The sequence below is a fragment of the Equus caballus genome, chromosome 3, assembly GCF_041296265.1.
Source record: "Equus caballus isolate H_3958 breed thoroughbred chromosome 3, TB-T2T, whole genome shotgun sequence".
Taxonomy (NCBI): Eukaryota; Metazoa; Chordata; class Mammalia; order Perissodactyla; family Equidae; genus Equus; species Equus caballus.
Window position 1 is genome coordinate 42,799,536 of NC_091686.1, and position 19,460 is coordinate 42,818,995.

At 41.6% G+C, this 19,460-nt stretch overlaps 1 protein-coding gene across 3 annotated transcripts in view; it reads left to right on the forward strand.

Moving 5' to 3' along the window:
* The window catches only part of MANBA (mannosidase beta), a 113,842-nt gene that overhangs the window by 7,139 nt on the left and 87,243 nt on the right, over positions 1–19,460 (forward strand). For all 3 annotated transcript variants that reach the window (XM_023637630.2, XM_070263347.1, XM_070263346.1), the window contains exons 2-5: positions 3,218–3,312; positions 5,893–5,998; positions 7,032–7,202; positions 14,196–14,319. In XM_023637630.2, coding sequence (XP_023493398.1) covers positions 3,218–3,312; positions 5,893–5,998; positions 7,032–7,202; positions 14,196–14,319 — 496 coding nt within the window. The remainder of the gene's footprint in view (positions 1–3,217; positions 3,313–5,892; positions 5,999–7,031; positions 7,203–14,195; positions 14,320–19,460) is intronic.

A 19,460-nucleotide genomic window follows, 5' to 3' on the forward strand; every position in this document is an offset into this window, starting at 1 on the left:
TTTTGAAAGTTATCTTAAATATACATGCCGTAACAATTATTTTGAGAAGTTCTCCCAACGCTTTTATTTTTTTCACATCTATGTAGTTTACGCATTCCCAGTAATTATTTAGATTGCCTACAAAACTTCATGAGACATTAGGCAAAATTTGACATCAGTTTAAGTGATTATTTTTGCTCACCAGTTTTGTAACAGAGATAGCATCAGCTTATTTGACCAATAGATGTGGAATGAGGGTGCCCAGCTGCATCATACCCACATACTGACAACTTTGAGGATGTGCCTATTTCAATCAAACCAACAAATTTAAACAAGCTTTCATTTACCAAAGATTAGTTCGTATCACGTTAACTTGAAAGATGTCTGGGTTTGTTGCGTTTAGAAATAATTTATGTAAGTGCTTACTTTAAGCCAATTAAACAGAGCTCTTTAGAAAGTATGCCATCTGGAGGTAAAATAGCACAGATACGTAACTTACACATAGACATATACACGGAGACTTCACAGCTGTTGTTTTAAAATTACTGTCATGAATCAGTACAGTGATACGAGGCTCCCGAGGTGCTCTTATGGCTGTTTTTCTGGCCTTTTTTCCTTCAGTCTTAGGAATTTACTGCGCATGCTTGTTCCAAAGATAAGAGTGTGTGAGTGCCTCTCCTGGAGCTGATAGATAGTAAATGGTCAACAAATGATACTGTTACTGTTTTTAGGGTTCATGGGTTTGCCAACAGCTCAGCAACTTCCATGGGTCCTTAGTCATTAGATGGGGTGCTGAGCTGCCGTTTGCTTTAAATAAGACTCAGAGTTTTAACATGAGCAAAGGCGGTCAGACCAATCTGGAACCAAATAAAGATGGTTGCTTACCGTTTGGAATAGTTATTATAAATGTAATCTAAGCCTCTGTAACTTTTATTTTAGGGAGGTTAAGGTATTTTCCCTTAGTAATAGAAATTTTTTTAAATGGACTTTATTTTGGGGAGCAATTTTAGGTTCACAGCAAAATGGAATAGAAAATACAAATAGTTTCCATATACACCCACACATGCACAGCCTCCTCATCAGCATCCGCCCCAGGGTGTTACATTTGTTACCATCAGTGAACCTACACTGACGAATCCTCATCACTGGAGTCTGCAGTGTTCGCTAGTGTTCTCTCTTGACGGCCTACATTCTGTGGGTTTGGACAAATGTATGGTACTATGTATCCACTGTGATTGTTTCATTCAGAGTAGTTCGCTCCCCTAAAAATCCTCTGTTCTCTGCCTATTCATCCCTCTCTACCCCTTACTCCCTGGCAACCAGTGATCTTTTTACTGTCTCCATAGTTTTGCCTTTTCCAGAATGTCATGGAATCATGTAGTATGTATGTATGTAGCCTTTTCAGATTGGCTTCTTTTAAGTAAGAGAAAAATTTTAACCCCTAAATTCTGTTTGTTTAGAAAAAAATTCTGAAACGATTGCGCTCTTGAACTCAACATACAGTTTCCTTCAAGGAGCCTGGAGACAGGAAGGGGCTTCATGCCCAGCCAGCCAGATTGTCAGCCAGCCCCAGCTTAGCAGATTGGCGTTGGCCTTCGTGTCTTCCTTCGCATGATATTTTTAACTGTGTTGGAGTGAGGACACAGTGTAGAGTTAGACAGAGGGCTGGGTGGAGACGCATGCAGGCTAGTAATTAGGTGCCTCTTCAAACCTATGTTCTTAAATATTTGTTCCATGTTTATTCATTAGAAAGGCTGAGTCAATGTATGGGTGAGGAGCAGAAAAGGAAGCAAATTTGTTGGGCCTGGCACACCCCATTTAAAAGTCAGTTTGGTGATTATCAGCTGTTATTAAACCTTATCAACTACTCCCTCCTCTAGCTTATCAGGATCTTTCTTCCGGTAGGAGCGGTTGCTGGCAGCTCCTTTCTCTCCGTCTGGAGATGCACCCAGGGATGTAGCAGGGCCTCGTGCAGATCTGTGCTCTGGGCAAGTGCCCGCCTGCTCCTCGCCCACCTGACTTTGTGGTCCAGCCCTGACCTCTGCGGACCTTAGACCAAATTGGCTCTTCTTTCAACACCTGGACTTGCAGTCCCTGAGGAAATGGCCCTTGGCCCTGCCCCCACGGTTGCCCTCTGTGTAGCCGTGGTGGTGTTCACAGACAGATGACCTGAAAAGCTGCGCTGACCCCTTTCTGTTCTGCTCCTGTCTAGGCGCTCTCATCTGAGAGATAAAGGGTGGAGAACGAGGTGGAGAAGAAAGACCTAAGGGTTATGAAAGAGAGGACTGGAGGCTGGGCACTCGGGTGGAACAGCATCTGTGAGCGCCCAGCAGGCCAGGCATCTAGGGCAGAGGTTGCAACCATTTTCAGTCAAAGGCCAGATACGGTTTAGGCTTCCTGGGTCATGTGGTCTCTGTCATGTCTGCTCAACTCTGCTATTGCAGTGTGAAAGCTGCTGTATCTAATTTGCAAAGGAATGGGCATGGCACTGCTCCAAGAAAACTTTATTTATTGCCACGTGTCCGTTCTTAGCTCGCTGGCCACCCAGAAACAGGCAGCGAGCTGCGTTTGGCCCATGGGCTGAGGCTCGCTGACCTGGCCTGGGTAATGGAGGCAGCTTGAAGTTGGGCAGTCCGACCGGATCTGTGCTGCCTGTGTGTTCTCTGTAGAGATCCTTTTCGTGCTCACTTAGTGAAGCAGAGTGAAAAGTAACTTTGGGAATGCTTGGTGAATCCAAGGAAAAAGCATTCCCCCTGGAGACCGCCAGGGACAGTGGCAGCAGTAGGCACAGTGACACCCGCGGGGCGCCGGGGCTGAGGGCCACGCCCCAGAAGGCCTTCTGTTCCCTGCCAGAGCCTCGGAGGGTCTGTGTTTGCCTTTAACAAGGGAAGCCAACCTTAATCTCCACACGTGTTCTTTGTAAATGAAACTATATTATTTCCATCTCAGAGCTCTTTCCTTTTAGGTATTTTGTTGGATTTTTTTTTTTTTTTTTTACATCTTTTAGTATTTTTAGGTTGCAAATGCCATGTCCGCTTTGTTTGAAAGGTAATGATCTCTTACGTGGGCAGAGCGCTAGCCTTAAGGATGCCATGTGCCAGCATATGAAATGCTTGTGCTCCTAGGTCAAGAGTTTATTAAATTTTAGGTGATTAACTATCATTAATAATTTATTTCATGTTAATTTAATAAATTTATTTTTGTGTGTTTAATCATCTACTATAATTTTTATCCACAGGATCCGTACTACAGATTTAATGACCTTAGCTACAGATGGATCTCCTTGGATAACTGGACCTACAGCAAGGAATTTAAAATCCCCTTTGACATTAGGTACTTATGTGTGTATACCTGTATATATAAGTTTACTAATTATTATTATTTGAGCTTTTCTTCTTTTTCTGTCTCTGCAATAATCTTTTGTTAGTTTAGGTTTCATATCAGAGAGTTGTCAGACTAAAGCCTTGTGTAAGAGTGAATTTGTGATTTATGTGTTGATTTGTATATGAGGATGGTGCCTCTGATCGTCAGTCACTAAATTATGTCTTATTCAGTCATTTTTCCAGTGATTATAATGGAGTCACCTAGGCTGAGTCAATCCTCTTATTTGCGTCTCCTTCTCCCTGCCCCCAGTAATCAATAAGAGTGTATATATTTATAATATGGTCAAGTAAGATCACAGACACATCATTTGTTCGATGTGGTGTTAAGAGAGCCTTGGCCGGATATGAAGCCTCATGAGGCTGTCAGGAAAAGCATGACATAGTTTTCAGTAATGTTCTGTGTAGCAGAATGTAACCCAATTATATCTACCACCGTTATTGCTAAATGTAAAAAAAAAAAATCCTTCTGTCCCTTTTATATGACTGTTTTGGTAATTATTCACTAGCCCCTTGAAAAAGAAATAAAGCCAGAATTATGGTGCTCAGTATCACGGAGTTAATGTGCTCTAGGCTGTTACTTCTAGATAATACTTAAAATATCTCTATTAGGGGTCCTCTTTCATCTTGAACTCAGCGTATCCAAAATTTCATCAGGTGGCTTGCTCACTTAAAGCTTACTTTGTGTTCTAACAGCCTCATTGCTTCTCTTAATGTAACACCCTTGTTCCAGTCTTCTACGCCTAAGGTGCTTTTGGCTCATCATATCTTTCCTTCATCTTCCTGTATTCCATCTGTTTCTGAGTCCTGTTACTTTCTTCTGTCGTTTCTCTTGATTCAGCCCCTTCTTCCTCATTTCCAAGTTTCCACCTTTGCCTAGGCCTTTATTAGTGAGTGCCTGGAATTGGGCCAAAGCTGCCTAACTAAATTTCTCGCTTTGTCTTTTCATTCTCTTTTCTTTCATATGTACAAACATTAGACTCACCTTCCCCAAATATTGAGTTTACCACAGTGTCTGCCTTTTGATTTGCAAATCAAGTTTAGTCTTCTCTGCCTGTCTGTGAAAATACTGCTTACTGTTGCCCAGGCTGGTACCGTGTCCTGTATCCCCTCTGCCTGCGGACCTGCCCAGCCTTATCCCCTTAGTTGCCCAGCACTGCTTCTACACCGAATCAAGCCTGTTACCGTGATGTTCTTGATGCTGTTAGCATTGCCTTGTTTGATTTTACTCTCCCTTTAGGGGTCTGCCCTCTACCTACATATTTCTACTCATTTAAAAAAAAATAACTTGAAATATAATTTGCATACCATTATAATTCACCCATTTAAAGTGTACAATTCTGTGTTTTTTGGTATATTCACAGAGTAGTGCAACCATCAATAAATTTTAAAATATTTTCTTACCCCGAAAAGAAAGCTACACCCATTACCAGTCATTCCACATTCTCCACACCCCTCTCCCCCATCCCTATCCCAGCCTAGGCAACCACTAGTTTATTTTCTATCTCTGCAGACTTGTCTTTTCTGGAAATCTCATGTAAGTGGAATTATACAGTATGTGGTCCTGTGTGTCTGGCCTCTTTCACTGAGCACAATGTTTTCACAGTCCATTCATGTTGTCACATTTACCAGTACTTCATTTCTTTTTATTGCTGAATAGTGTTTTATTTTGGGGACGTGCCACATTTTATTTATTCTGTCATTGAAGTTCCTGTTTCCTTCTTGAAGGCTTTCCTTATGACATACACTCTGATAGCACTTGCAGCCTCTCCAAGAAAACTGCACCATGAAGCAGAAGAGAGTGAAAGTTTTCTCTTTGTTTGCTGTGTTTTAGGCTTGAGTGCCAACCAGACTGCAGACTCCTTAAATTCCGAGACCATTTTAGTTCCCCGTAAGGCTTAGCAGCGTGCTGGGCACATCCCAGTCGCTCACAGATACTTGTTAGTTGGTTAATGTGTTTTCTTAGGTAGCGTCAGTAAATGCAATAGTTTATAAAAACATTGTGTGTCTGTTGTTTAACTTGGTTCTCATAAGAACTTTAAGAAGGGCTAGAAAAAAGTGAGTGCATTTGGAAATTGTAAGTTGTACTTTTGATTTTATGGTGATTAAAATATTGTGAAGAAAGAGGGGCCGGCCTGGTGGCTTAGTGGTTAAGTTCATGTGCTCCTCTCCGGTGGCCTGGGGTTCACGGGTTTGGATCTCGGGTGTGGACCTACACACAGCTCATCAAGCCATGCTGTGGTGGCAGTGTCCCATGTACAAAATAGAGGAAGACTGGCACAGATGTTAGCTCAGGGCCAATCTTCCTCACCAAAAAAAAATACATATATATATTATGAAGAAAGATATGCCAGATCATTCAACATAAAAGGTATTAAACCAAAACTTTTCAAAATTTCATTGGAAACTGCGTTTTAAGAATGTGTATTTTCTGTGAATTATTTATTTGTTTAGTTCTTAACTAGTTAAAAAAAAGACTCATCTAAGTTAATATTTTATATGTCTTATTTTAAAAATCTTTTCTTTTTTTTAGCAAATGGCAAAAAGTAAATTTGATTTTTGAGGGCGTTGATACAGTTACAAAAGTCCTGCTCAATGATGTTACTATTGGGGAAACAGACAACATGTTCAAAAGATATGTAAGTATGTAGTGGCATCAGGTTAAAACTCCACTTCTGGCCTAACTGCCATTGTGAGTAGAGAAAGGTAAGGGCATCATTGCCTGTGCAAGCCAGTCCAAGCTCTTTGAAGCTCTGAGTAACTTACTTTATTTCTCAGTTGCCACGTTGTAGAATGGTGAAAACACCACAGACCCTATGGAGTTATAAACTCATTATCTAAAATGATTGGCACAGTTCTTGGCATGTGAGAAGTGTTCAATAAATGCTGTTCCCTTCTGCCTTATTTGTGATCCAGAGTTTCATGGGAAATGACAATAGACAGACTATTTTAAAAGAAAATGCTCCTTGTTTTCTGGAATAATTACCATAAGAGATTGTATTCTGACCCCCCCATCTATTTCAAGGGTAGACTTTTCAAACAAAAGTAACTTATGACAGAAATACACGCTGTTCCTCCCAGAGAGTGGTTGTCCTGAAGAATCTAGGAAGTCCTTGGCAGTTCAAGGCTGTATGTAAATAGCCAGTGCAGACATTCCAGGGCTAAAGCTATTTTCTGATCACTCTGTTTGCTAGGACCTCATCTGTCAGTAAAAATAGCAAGAGAAACCTATGTGCTCAGTTAGAACTGAGAGTAGGCATAAGTAGAAGATAAAAGCAACGGACAGTCACTTGGAGACAGAGATTGGATTGGTGGTTACCAGAAGGGATGAGGGGAGGGAGGAGGGCGAAAGGGGTGGGTAGGCACATGTGTGTGGGGATGGATTGTAATTAGTCTTTGTGGGGTGCATATGATGTAATCTACGCAGAAATTGAAATGTAATGATGTACACCGGAAACTTATATAATGTTATAAACCAATGTTAACTCAATAAAAAAAAAAAAGAACTACGTGTAGGCAACTAAGTTATACTGTTTCAGAGAAGTGCTTTCTCCTGCAAAAAGGATAAACTTAAAGATTTCAGTTCTTTTATGTATCTTTCATACATTCTGTCTGTATCTAAAATTTCACATGCAAGGCTGCTTCCATATCTGTTCTTTCCCTTTAATTCAGAGCTTCGATGTTACCAATGTGGTTAGGGACGTGAACTCCATTGAGCTCCGTTTCCAGTCCCCAGTGTTGTATGCGGCCCAGCAGAGCAAGGCTCACACTCGCTACGAGGTGCCCCCAGACTGCCCTCCGCTCGTCCAGAAGGGCGAATGCCACGTCAACTTTATTCGAAAGGTAAAGGTCTCGCAAATGGCTGGGGCTCTAGCCCTGGGGATGGGCTGTGCGTGCACAGGAAATGCTTGTTTGAAGGCTCCAATGGTGTTTCCTAAGTTGGGCATCTCTGTCCTGCCCCCTTAGTGGGATTTGAAAATTTGGAATAAGAATCAAAAGATTATATGAATTTTTGTGGAAAATCTTTGTCTTTCTAGGTTTCCTTCTTGAAGCAGGCTTCGGAATTTAGGTAATATCAGGAAAAGAAGAAAACTAGGTGACTGATACTGTAACTTTACAAATTATTTTTTAACATTTAGTTTTATCAAACTTTTCACCAGACTGTAAGGTTCATATATATTAGTGATTCTTGTTACTATGAAGTCTTCTGCAAATATTAGTATATTTGCTGACATGTTCTTACATTTTATTGTAGGTTCTCATAAAATCTAACAAAGAGAAAATCCAGAAGGTGATTATTTTTCTCTGAGTCTGATCTCAGTCTAGATGACTTGGATTTATTGTAATACATGGTTGAATTAGTATTCTATGTGACATTTAGTTTTTTATTCAAAAATTTTTTAATTGCAGTAGAGTACACATAACACAGAATTTACCATCTGAACAATTTTCAAGTGTACATTTCAATAGTATTAAGTATTTTCACATTGTTGTGAAGCCAGTCTCCAGACCTTTTTCATCTTGCAAAATTGAAACTCTCTACCCTGGAAAACAGCTCCCTATTTTTCCCTCCCCCCTGCCCCTGGCAACAACCATTCTTTCTGTTTCTACAAGTTTGACTCCTCTAACTACCTCTTATAAGTGGAATCAAAGAGTATTTGTTTTTTTGTGACTGGCTTATTTCACTTTGCATGGTGTTCTCAAAGTTCATCCATATTGTGGCATGTGTCAGTATTTCCTTTCTTTTTAAGGCTGAATAATATTCCATTGTATGTACATACCACAAAATTTTGTTTATTTATTCATCTGTCACTGGATATCGGGTTGCTTCCACCTTTTGACTGTTGAGAATGATGTTGCTATGTATAGATATACAAATATCTCTTTGAGACCTTGCTTTCAATTCTTTTGGATATATACCAAGAAGTGAGATTACTTGATTTTATGGTAATTCTATTTTTAATTTTTTGAGTAAGTGACATTTAGTTTTAACAACAAAGGTAATCGTTGGTTTCATTGTGAAGATACTAAGTGTATTTTTCTAGCACTGGTTATCTAAAACCTCAGTTGATAAATGCTAATTATTTAAGTGGCTCTCTTTAGACTGATAGACCTACCATTAAATCATATTTCCTTAAGATAAGTACTAAGGTCAAAATTATGCCTTCCCCTGTTTGATTCAACCTCTGCCAGTTTGTGTCAGTGTCTCAGTAACCGGTTGTTTGTGTTACTGTAACTGAACAGTCTGTAGCTTAGCAGAGGTGTTCCCTGGAATACTTGTGTACTTATACTTCTGTATAAAATTCATCTTTTGTTTTTTGCCTTTGGCTTCAAATGGCACAGTGGTTTGAATACGAGAGGTTGTACTTTTCCCCTCTCTTCTTCCATCTTTAACCTTCTATCAAAACGAGGACTTCTTGGATCATAATGTGGAAAGTTTACTTTTCCAGTCATCAGTAAAGATATACATATATGTTATACATATATCTGTGTAGTATTTTCCCTCTACCCCCTATTCAATTTGTAGCATTTAAAATGTGCTTCCAGATGATCTAGATAGAGCAAAGTCCCTTGTCACTGAAATCAGGAGTCAGACCTGGGTGTCTGCTCTCACAGTGTGTGGAACACTAATCTTGGGAACTTGCCAGAATAATGAGCTGCATCTTGGTGTCCTGGCTAGATTGACGTGGTCCGGTGGGAAAAGACTTGAGCTGGAGACCAAGTCAGGAATCTTGGATCTGAATTCTGGCTCTAAACCCAGAGTGATCTTAGGCAGTCCATCATCTGTATATGGAGCTAAGCCCTTCCCTTCCTTCCTGATTGTGTTGGTATGAAGATACAGTGAAATAATGATGTAGGGACCACCCGGTGGCAGAGTGATTAAGTTCCCCTGCTCTGCTGAGGGGCCCAGGGTTCGCCGGTTCAAATGCTGAGTGTGGACCTACACACTGCTCATCAAGCCATGCTATGGTGGCATCCCACATACAACATAGAGAAAGACTGGCATAGATGTTAGCTCAGTGACAGTCTTCCTCAAGCAAAAAGAGGACGATTGGTACAGATGTTAGCTCAGGGCCAATCTTCCTCACTAAAAAAAGAAAAAATAAAAACAACAATTACAACAAAACTGGTTCCTCTGCTGATTTTTTAAAAAAAGAAATAATGATGTAAAGTGCTGTACAGCTATTCAAAATGTAGAGTGGTGATAGTATTTAGTTTGGAGACTTATTTCTGTAATTATATACTTCTAGGTGTGTAACAGACAAAAGGCCTCAGCTTAGCTTATATGAAGTGAGTGGGATAGAGGTGGGGAGTGAGGTATAAAGAGGAAGTGTTACTCTCCATCTGTTTTTTTTTTTGGTGGGGGCGTGGGGGCAGTAAGTGAGATGCTGGATATTTACGGTTGAAGAAGAGGAGGCGTGTTTACAGGACGTTCAACTGTAGCAAAACGAATCCATGTGGAGATGTGAGACGTGCTTGTGCAGTGCAGTGAAAGCGCTGCTCGGGTGCTCTCAGCCCCACGGCTGCCATCTTGATAAGGAAGTTCTTTGGACGCTAGGTTTTCATAGTATTGCATTATTTCTTCTCTCATTTGCTAAATGCAAGTCTCTGCTGTTTGTTAAATGTGCTGTATGGCCCTTATATTTTATTGATACCTGAACCCCTCGTGTACCTCTTGGCTCCTCCAGGAATGTACAGGAAAGAGAATATCCGCCTCCCTCTTTCCGTCTGCCTCCTGTAGTCAAAGGTCTGCAGCCACCGCGCCATGAAGGTTCAGGAAGATGTGTGCCCTTTCACTCAGAGAAGAGCTGAGAGAGAGGAACCGGTCCTCACATTTATGCTATAGGTTCTCAGACAGTTTCTCTCTTAAGGATTAGTCTCTTGTTTCTGAACTCTTGACTTCCTGTGAATAAGGAATTTACTTAGTTGATTCGTCACTTGCCAGGGCATATTTTCTATTCAGGTTTGACAGGCAGTGCTGTAAAACTTGTAGTCCTTGTGCACTTTCTCACTTTCCTTATGGGATCAGCACGGAGTCTTTCGTCGTGGGCTCTTTGTTGACTCAGCTGCTTGAATTCCTGGGAACATGTTCAGTAGTTAAATTTTACTTTTTTCATCTTCTCCTCGGGAGCATTTTCTCCATCAGTTTTTTGACCCTTCTGCTTTCTCCATTTCAGTACAAGCCTCCTCTTGTCTCTCCTATCTTGCTTATCTAGCTTGGGTGGTGAGACCCATCACTTCAGCCCCGCGCCCCCCCCCCCCCCCCGGCAGTATTCTACACCATCCTTCTTGTTTTCCACTTACATCTCTGGCTGTTCCTTCTAAATGTCTTTAATATAATCAACCTCCTCCTGTTAGAAGTCGTTTCAGGCCTCTCTCTGTTCTAGACACTTTTCTCCTCTCATTTTATACCCTCTTGTCGCCTATCTCATTTCTGCGATAACCAGTCACATTTTCAGTGACTCCTCATAGTGTGTCTTCATCCAGACCTCTCTTCAGTTCCAGACCTTATGCTCTATTGCCTGTGTGGCATCTTCACGTGCCTGATTCATGGGGCCCTACAGCTCATTGTGTCCAACACTGCCCTTGGGATCTGAACCCTTCTCCCAGGGCTCCCTGTCTTGCAGAGTGGAATACCATCCACAACAGTTGCTCAAGCCAGAAACCTAAGGGTTATTTTCGATACCTCTTTCTCTTTTTCCCTCCTCCAATCCATCACTAAGTCCTTTTGATGTTATGGCTGTGACTTCATCAATAGTTCTTGAATCTTCCCACGCTCCTTTCTACTACCATTCTTGAATTCAGTGTGTCATCTTTTCTTGCATGGACTATTGCCCTGGCTGCCTAACTGGTTTCCTAACAACCTCACTTGCCTTCCTCCAGTTCATTTTTCACAGAGCAGCCAGAATGTTCTTTTCAGACAGAAATCATCCCAGCACTCCCCTTCTTAAAACTCTTTAACAGTTTCTCATTGCCTTTGGGCTGAAGTCCAGAGTTCTTAGTTCTGTCTGCCCCGTGCCCACTTCTCCGGTCTTATTCCCCACTCTTCCCATCCTTCTGTCTTCATCTCCTGGAATGCATCCTCTTCTCCTCACCTTGAGCCCTTTGCCCTTGCTCTCCCTTCTGAAAGGGGTGCTTTCACTTCCATCTCCCCTAAACACCTCGGACTGTTGGTACTCACCCTTCAAGCCTCCGTGTAAGGTCACTGTTGTTCAGGGAAACCTGTCTTGACACTCTCCTCCTCCTATTATATGTTCCGTGTCTGTTTCCCTTGCATTTGTGATTCATGCCTGAATTTCTTGCTGTACTGTGAGCATTATGAGCGGAAGGACTGTGTCGGTTTTGTGTATTAATGTACCCCCGGCCTGAAACATAGAAAGCTTTTCACAAATATTTTTTGAATGAGTGGAAACTTTTATTTGGAGAGGTTATATGAATAGGAGTGATTTGTAGCCCTTGATGGGGAAAATAGTCGGCCTTGGAAGATGTTGAATATTTCTGCCCTCCTCCTCCCTATCCCTGATAAAAGAATTACATATCTGAACTTAACACACTCTCCAGTATATATTCTCAAGATGGTTTTCATTTTGAACACGGGAATCTGATACTTAAGTGGTGAATTTAGACAGATGCAGATGCTATGAAGTGGTTTTAATTCTTTTTCTCTGTAATGGAAATTAATTTATATCTTTGATAAATACAGAGCTTAGGAAATAATACTTATTATTATGAGAACAGTTTGGCCAAATCCTCAGGCTCTAGTCTACACATGCTCCATTCAGAAAGTTCTCAGGACTTCCTCTTGGCGCTGGTTCCTTTTTAAAAGCTGAACTTACAGCCTCACACACTTTTTTTTCCCCAAAGATTTTATTTTTCCTTTTTCTCCCCAAAGCCCCCCGGTACATAGTTGTCTATTTTTAGTTGTGGATCCTTCTAGTTGTGGCATGTGGGACGCTGCCTCAACATGGCCTGATGAGCGGTGCCATGCTCCCGCTCACAAATTTTAGTTAACTGTGTTTTGAAAAATTGTTTTTTCTTTTAAGAGGTAGAAATTCAAAAACTTCTGCTTGAAACAGGATTTGTTTTAAGGGACCCATCTTCTACTTTTGAATTTGAATCTCTGTAAATTAATAGGAAATCGAGCATCTGAAGGGAGGCGTGGAGCCAGGCTGAGCGAGATCGGGTGAGACGTCCACCCTGGACCCCTGTCGGTGTCTGAAGTTTAAACTGGTAGTTTTTGGGCTGTAAGTTCAGAACTCATGACTTCTGAATTCACACTGCAGGAAACAGGGGTTGGCAAGTCTAGCTGGAGTTTCTTAAACCTACTTATAAATATCTTTATCTTTCAATTTGTTTCCTCCTTCTTTATAGTTATTACATTTAAATACGATATTCTTATAGTTATTATATTTAAATACAATGATAGGCTCAGAAATATTTTGGAGAAATTTAAAGAGTAACTATTGTGTTGCTTCAATGTAATATGCTTTTGAGGAATAAATGTACATAATTAGATTTTATGTTCTTAGAACATTTCTGCCAAATTTAACTATGTTGCATAGGTTGATATATTAGTTATTGTATTACTTATCTATTGCTTTCTAACAACTTATGCCAAAACTTACCAATTTAAAATAACATTTTTGGGGGCCGGCCTGGTGGTGCAGTGGTTAAGTTCGCACATTCCGATTCTCAGCACCTTGGAGTTCACCGGTTCGGATGCCGGGTGCGGACATGGCACCGCTTGGCAAAAAGCCATGCTGTGGTAGGCGTCCCACGTATAAAGTAGAGGAAGATGGGCACGGATGTTGGCTCAGGGCCCGCCTTCCTCAGCAAAAAGAGGAAGATTGGCAGTAGTTAGCTCAGAGCTAATCTTCCCCACCCCAAAAAAATTTCTTTTCACAGTTTCTGTGAGCCCAGAATCCGAGTGTGGCCTAGTGGGGTGCCTCTGGCTCAGGGTCACTCAAGAGGTTACGATCAAGCTGTGGGTTGGGGCTGTGGTCCTCTCAAGGCTCAACCAGGCCTGGAGGGTCTGTGCCTCTGCTTGCTCATGTGGTTTCTGGCAGGCCTCCGATTGGCTTCTGAGCTCAGTTATGTGCGCTTTGCACAGAGCTGCCGCACAGCCTGGCAGCTGGCTTCCACCTTGACCAAAGGAATGTGGGAGAGGGTGCGCCAAACAGAAGGTGCGGTCTTTTATAACCTAGTTTTGGAAGTGCTGTCACCTCTGCTGTATTCCGTTGGTTAGAAGTGATTCACTAGGTCTAATCTATCGTCTGTGGGGGGATTACACAAGGACATGTATACCAGGAGGGGATTGTTGTGGGCCATTTCAGATGCTGTATATGGGGCACAAACACGCACACGCACACACACACACTATGACGGACTTGATTATGTGCCCCTTAACCTCCTATGTTGAAGTCCTGACACTATTTAGAAAGAAGGTCTTTAAAGAGGCGATTCAGTTAAAATGAGACCGTTAAGGTGGCCCCGACCCAGTGTGAACGATGTCCTTGAAGAAGAGGACATTTGGACAGCACGGAGGGACACTGGGATGCACAGCGGGAAGCCGGCCGCCTGCAGGCCCAGGGGAGAGGCTGCGGGAGAAGCCACACCTGGCAGCACCTTGATCTTGGACTTCCAGCCTCCGGAATTGTGAGGAAGTAAACTCGTGTTGTTGAAGCTGCCCAGTCTGTGGGATTTTGTTGTAGGAGTCCTAGCAAATAGCAGATAGATATGTTTATAATATTTTAAAAGAAAAGGTATTTCATAATGTTTAAATGTTAGTTATGGTAATCAGAATCTTCTTTTTTTTCCTTCACTTTGAAATTACAGGAGCAGTGTTCCTTTGGTTGGGACTGGGGGCCCTCCTTTCCTACCCAGGGCATCTGGAAAGATGTTAGAGTTGAAGCCTATAATCTTTGTCAGCTGAACTACTTCACATTTTCCCCTATATATGGTAAGCTAAAAGGTGTGATTCCTTGTTTTTGATGTGTTTCTTGTTCTTTTTTGAACCAACACCATGTTATAAAAATTGGCTTTGTAATTTGAATATATAGATACACTTCTCAGAGACTTATTTTTAAAAATTTTGTGGCATGTTAAATTTATAAAAGTGTAAAACATATATAAACCTTGATTTATCATGAAAATTTACAATATAAAGCAGATAAATAGGTAGATACCTTTTTAAAAAATTTTTTTATTTCATAGTCTTTTGTTTTACCCAAACCCATACAACTCTGTTCCTGTGGGGACAGTTAAAAAGATATGGTAGTAATGGTATTATTATAACAGTATTATCTCCGTTTTCCTGTAGTTATTCCTCAATGAAATACCTTCTCTCAGGTGAACAATATGTCATAACATATGTCGACGAAAATAACCCATAACCAATCTATAAATGAAAATTTGGGTGAGTTTATTCTGAGCTTAAATCTGAGGATTATAACCCGGGAGAGTCTTTCCACAAAGGAACAGAGCACTCCAAAGAAGTGGGGGTATACAGGGTGGTTGTATACCCTCAAAGAGGATGTTTCACATATGATTGAAATGTCCCTTTCACGATAGTCACGAGGCTACTCTGTTGGCACAGCGATTGATGGAAACAGCAGATAGGCCTGCTGTCTCAGTGAACCCCGCAGGGTGGCAGGTCTGTTGCCTTGAGCTGGGCGGGCACAGATGAGCGCTGCAGTCGGTTCCCAGCCTAAAGAAAGATGCTTAATCTTTAAGGAGATGCCAACGTTGGGAGGGGGAGGGAAGTTGCACCTTTATCTCAAAATGTCTAAGCAGATACACAATGCATGCTCAATGGCCACGGTCAGGCCCTTTTGGATAAAACAAAGTCAGGCTGAATTAGGTTCATACCAAATGGCTTCCTCATATACTCCAATATATCCTATTGCTTGCCATTTCAATTTGTCACATAACATATGCCAAATTATTCAATTTGGCAGCTTTGTCAAATGATGTTCACATATACATACCTTTTAATGTTTTTTTGAAAAAGAAGAAAGGAAGGGAGGGAGGGAGAGAGGAAGGGCAGCTCTGAGTTTCCCGGAGCTGCCTGCTTTCTTAGAAGAGCCGGGCTGCTGCTTGCCTTCCTCCTGCTGTCCATGGCAGGGTCAGAGCTCCCGGCCTGACCGCCTGCCTCGCCCCCACCGTTGGGCTGACTTTCTATCACTGCATTTTCTCCTCTGGAGGCCCTGACATACCAGCGTTGTAGGAGTTGAAAATAAACTGGAAGACAAACAAGGCACACAGAAAGTTTTGTCAGGTAAAGAATACTACTTTTGGAGTTGAAGGAACTATTCACAAGGAAGGAGAACTGAGTAAAGCCTCAGAAATCTCCCAGACGTCCCTGAGTCAGTTCACAGCTGGCCAGTGTTTGTTGAGTTCTTGCGTGGCGCTGTGTGTGTTTGGCACTGAAAGGGAATGTGTTTGCGTGTGCTCACCTCTCTGAAGTTGGTGCGGTGAGGACAGAGACAATTACCCAAGCAAACAAGATGCTGTCATAGTCTTCTGGGATGGGAGCCCCAGTAGTTCAGAAAATCAAAGACCAGTGAGGATTTGAGAAGTTAGGGAAGTCAGGGTGCAGGTGAAGGCAGGTGGGATCTTCAGTGACCGCTCTTGGTGCTCAGGCCCCCTACGAGAGTCAGCGATGGAGAGGGGTGTCAGCACCGCAGGAGCTCCGCGGTCCTTAGGGCCCGTCTGTGTTCTGAAGGCAGAAGACAAAGCAACTCAGAGGTGGGTGATAATTGAGCAGGTTATTAGGTGCTGCTGGCATTTTTAAACCTTGAAAAGGCATTAGCAGATCTGATTTAAATTGCACATATAAATGTGGCTGTTAATAGCTCTAGTTGAGTGCTTCCCAAACTATCCTTGGGAAGTGTAACCTGAACTGAGTTTTGCTACTAAAATCAAACAGTGGTTCATACTCGCTCAACCCCACCCATAATTTTTCTCAGGTATATATAATAAAACTTAGTGTAAGCAGGAGTCTGATTTTGCAAAAAGTTCTTTATTTAATAGTATTGAAGCTTAATCAGTGTTTTAGGTGGTTTATAAAAAGTGCTGAGTTCCAGGTACTCTGATACCTGAAAAAATTTGAGTAAGACTGCTCTAGTTTGATTTAAAACTTTGACTATGAAGCTAAACATTGCTTCCTGAATATGAGTCATTAGAGTTCAGTTTATTAGTTACTAGCGACTGGGTGAATTTTATTTGAATTAAATCAATTTAAATGATGCTTAAAATTTAATTTTGATTCAGTGTAATCAGTTCCCTACATCAACTACGTTTTTTGTGTGTCTGTCTGAGGAAGACTGGCCACTGAGCTAACACCCGTGCCCATCTTCCTCACCTTCTGTGGGCGCTGCTGCAGCACGTCTTGACACGTGGTGCTAGGTCTGCCCCTGGGATACGAGCCTGCGAACCCCGGGCCGCTGAGGCGGAGGGCGCGAACTTAACCACTGCGCCACCGGGCTGGGCCCTCAACTACATTTTTGGCCTTTTATGACGGCAATATATTTTGTACTTAGCATAGACAAAAATATGTTTCCTATTCAGCAGATGTGCCCTGTGCATATTAAGCAGTAATTCTTATATTTCTGATTAATTTTATAATTTCAGTGTGGTTATTTTAGGTAATAAAATGGACTTCTGAAAGCATTAGGAGAGGAGCTTCCTGAGCGTTTGTCAGTTTGTCTTTGGAAGACAGCATCGTCACTGAAATCATAGAAGTTTAAAAGGTGGAAAATAAAGAGGATAAGTCAGTATATTCTGGGTACTTCTGTGCATTTATTTGGTACATACTATGAGGCAGGCATTGTGAGAGTTACTAAAGATTTTTAAAAAGGATTAGTTGATAATCAAAAACAGATACATATAATTTTATTTAAAATCAAATATATTAATTTTTAAAATTTAACTGTGAAATGAGATTGGTCAAAACTAATGCAAACTGGCTATCTCTGAGTGCCATTCTATGGATAGTTTGTATTTTATTCTTATGCTCAATCGTCTTTTCTAAATTTCTATATTGAGCCTATATTGTTTCTGTAATAAGGGAAGAAAGTAGTTCAAACGAACCAATCCGTCTAGTAATTTCAGCCCACTCATTATGAAAGCTTAAGCTAATTTGACTGTGGCACTTTCTGCTTTCTCCCTATTGAGGCTAGAAAGAGGAGCCTTTTTGCTTTTCCAAATGTTCGATTTGTTTCTTAATTTAAACTTTGTGAGTCTACCTCTGAAGATCAAATGACCAGCTGTAATTCCCCAGTTAAATTGTGTATGGTGTGACAGAAAAAAGGTTATTAGACTTTTAAAAAATTAACTTGAAATTCCTGTGAATTAATTTACTTTATATATATGTATGTATGTGTTTTTTCCCTTTTCTGCATTCTCAGTCCTTATGGTAGTGGTTTCTAAACTTTTGCATCTCACAATATCCTGCAGTCATTTCTTTGATTTTGCCCTAACCTCAGTTTCCTAAGTGATTTTCATATATTCTTTATATTTAAGATAATAAAAACAAATTTATGTTAAAAAATTGTAGTCAAAGGAAAACAGGAATTATTCCCACTATCTCTTATTTATCTGGGTATTAAGAGATACTGGTTCACTGATATGACTTTGTTTAAAACCTCATTGGAGAATAGTTATCGGTATGATTCATCCTTAGCTCTGAAGTATTCTATCAGGTTTTAAATAGCGGTGGCTATTCTAGGGCACCCATATTTTCAATATTTCACACTGTGGAAGATTGACCCTGGTATTGAAAAGGGAAGCCCACATTCTTTCTATCCAGTTTGGAAACCCAGCAATATTCTCCTGTTCCTCTCCCTGGGGAGGGGCTGGGTGGCTGACCCCATTTGCTGGCGGCAGGAGAGGGGACTGTCTGCGCTGGCCTGGATGTCCAAAAGGGTGGATGCCCTCATTTGAAAAATTTGGACATTTATAAGCAAATGATCTGGCCAAAAAATGCAGTCCCTGTGTGGTGGTGGGGGGTGTGGGGTGTGAGAGAGACAGAGGCGGAGGCACAGAGAGAGACATATTCATTTACTGATTATCTTCTCCATGCCGGGTCTTTCATATTTGTGATCTGATATGAATAGTTCACCTTAGGCCCTAAAATTTATTGGGGACAGATGGTTGTCCAGTTTTATGCACTTTTCATAAGGTTACATAAACATGTCAACTCCAAATCTGTGATGAGTGTGTTCTGATGAAACACAACATTGTTAGTCTTTGTTACGACAGGGAGGAGAAAGCAGCATATGGCGATGTTTCAGCAGGCAAGCCCTGGGCCTTTGCCTGTGCTGGGCACTCTCACCCCTCGGGGATGCTGCCTTCTCCCGCCCTATCTAAACCTCCCTGCGGCCTCAGCTGAAGCACCCGCTCCTTCCTTCTCCAGCCCTGGCTGGGAGCTGGGGGAGTGAGTCTGGCTCTCAGCTGGACCCCGGCCTGCCCAGCAGAGGCCTGTGTTGAAGGTCGTTGCTGCCCTTTGCTTACAGCTTAATACAGAGAATAGAATATTACCACATAGCAAAGATTTGTCAGTCTTGCTTAGTGTCTTGTTTGATGCCCTCATTTTTGAATGCAAGCATGCATTCCTTTTTTTCTTGCATTCCTTTTGAATCACTTTTTCATTAACTTCTGAAATTGCGTTACCCATAAACATGACAGTCTTCACCCTGGAAGATATCTCTATGAGTAGGTGGGTTGCTTGAATAATCTCTCCTCTGATTAGCTGCCTTGTTGCCTAGGTAGATTTTTCCTCTGGAACTTAACAATTTGTCGTTGTTTTGGGGGGATTTTGCGTTGCGTCTCTTTTGCCTTCGTCTTTGAGGATGTGGTCCTGCTGAGTAGGCTAGGAGGTCTTGCTGCCTGGCTTAAAGATGCAGAGGCAGCTGGGGAAACAGCTGTAGTAAGGAACAGCGAGCCTGCTTTTCTGGTTACTGCGAGCTATGAGCTCTTTGAAAAGCAGCTGCTGGAGTCAGTCCTCTAATTCCAGCAGGAGCGCAGGAAACTATCCTGCGTTTGAATTTGAACATTCTGTGGCTTGGTCACCTCAGCTTGTTGTCATGGCTGTTTCTTCCC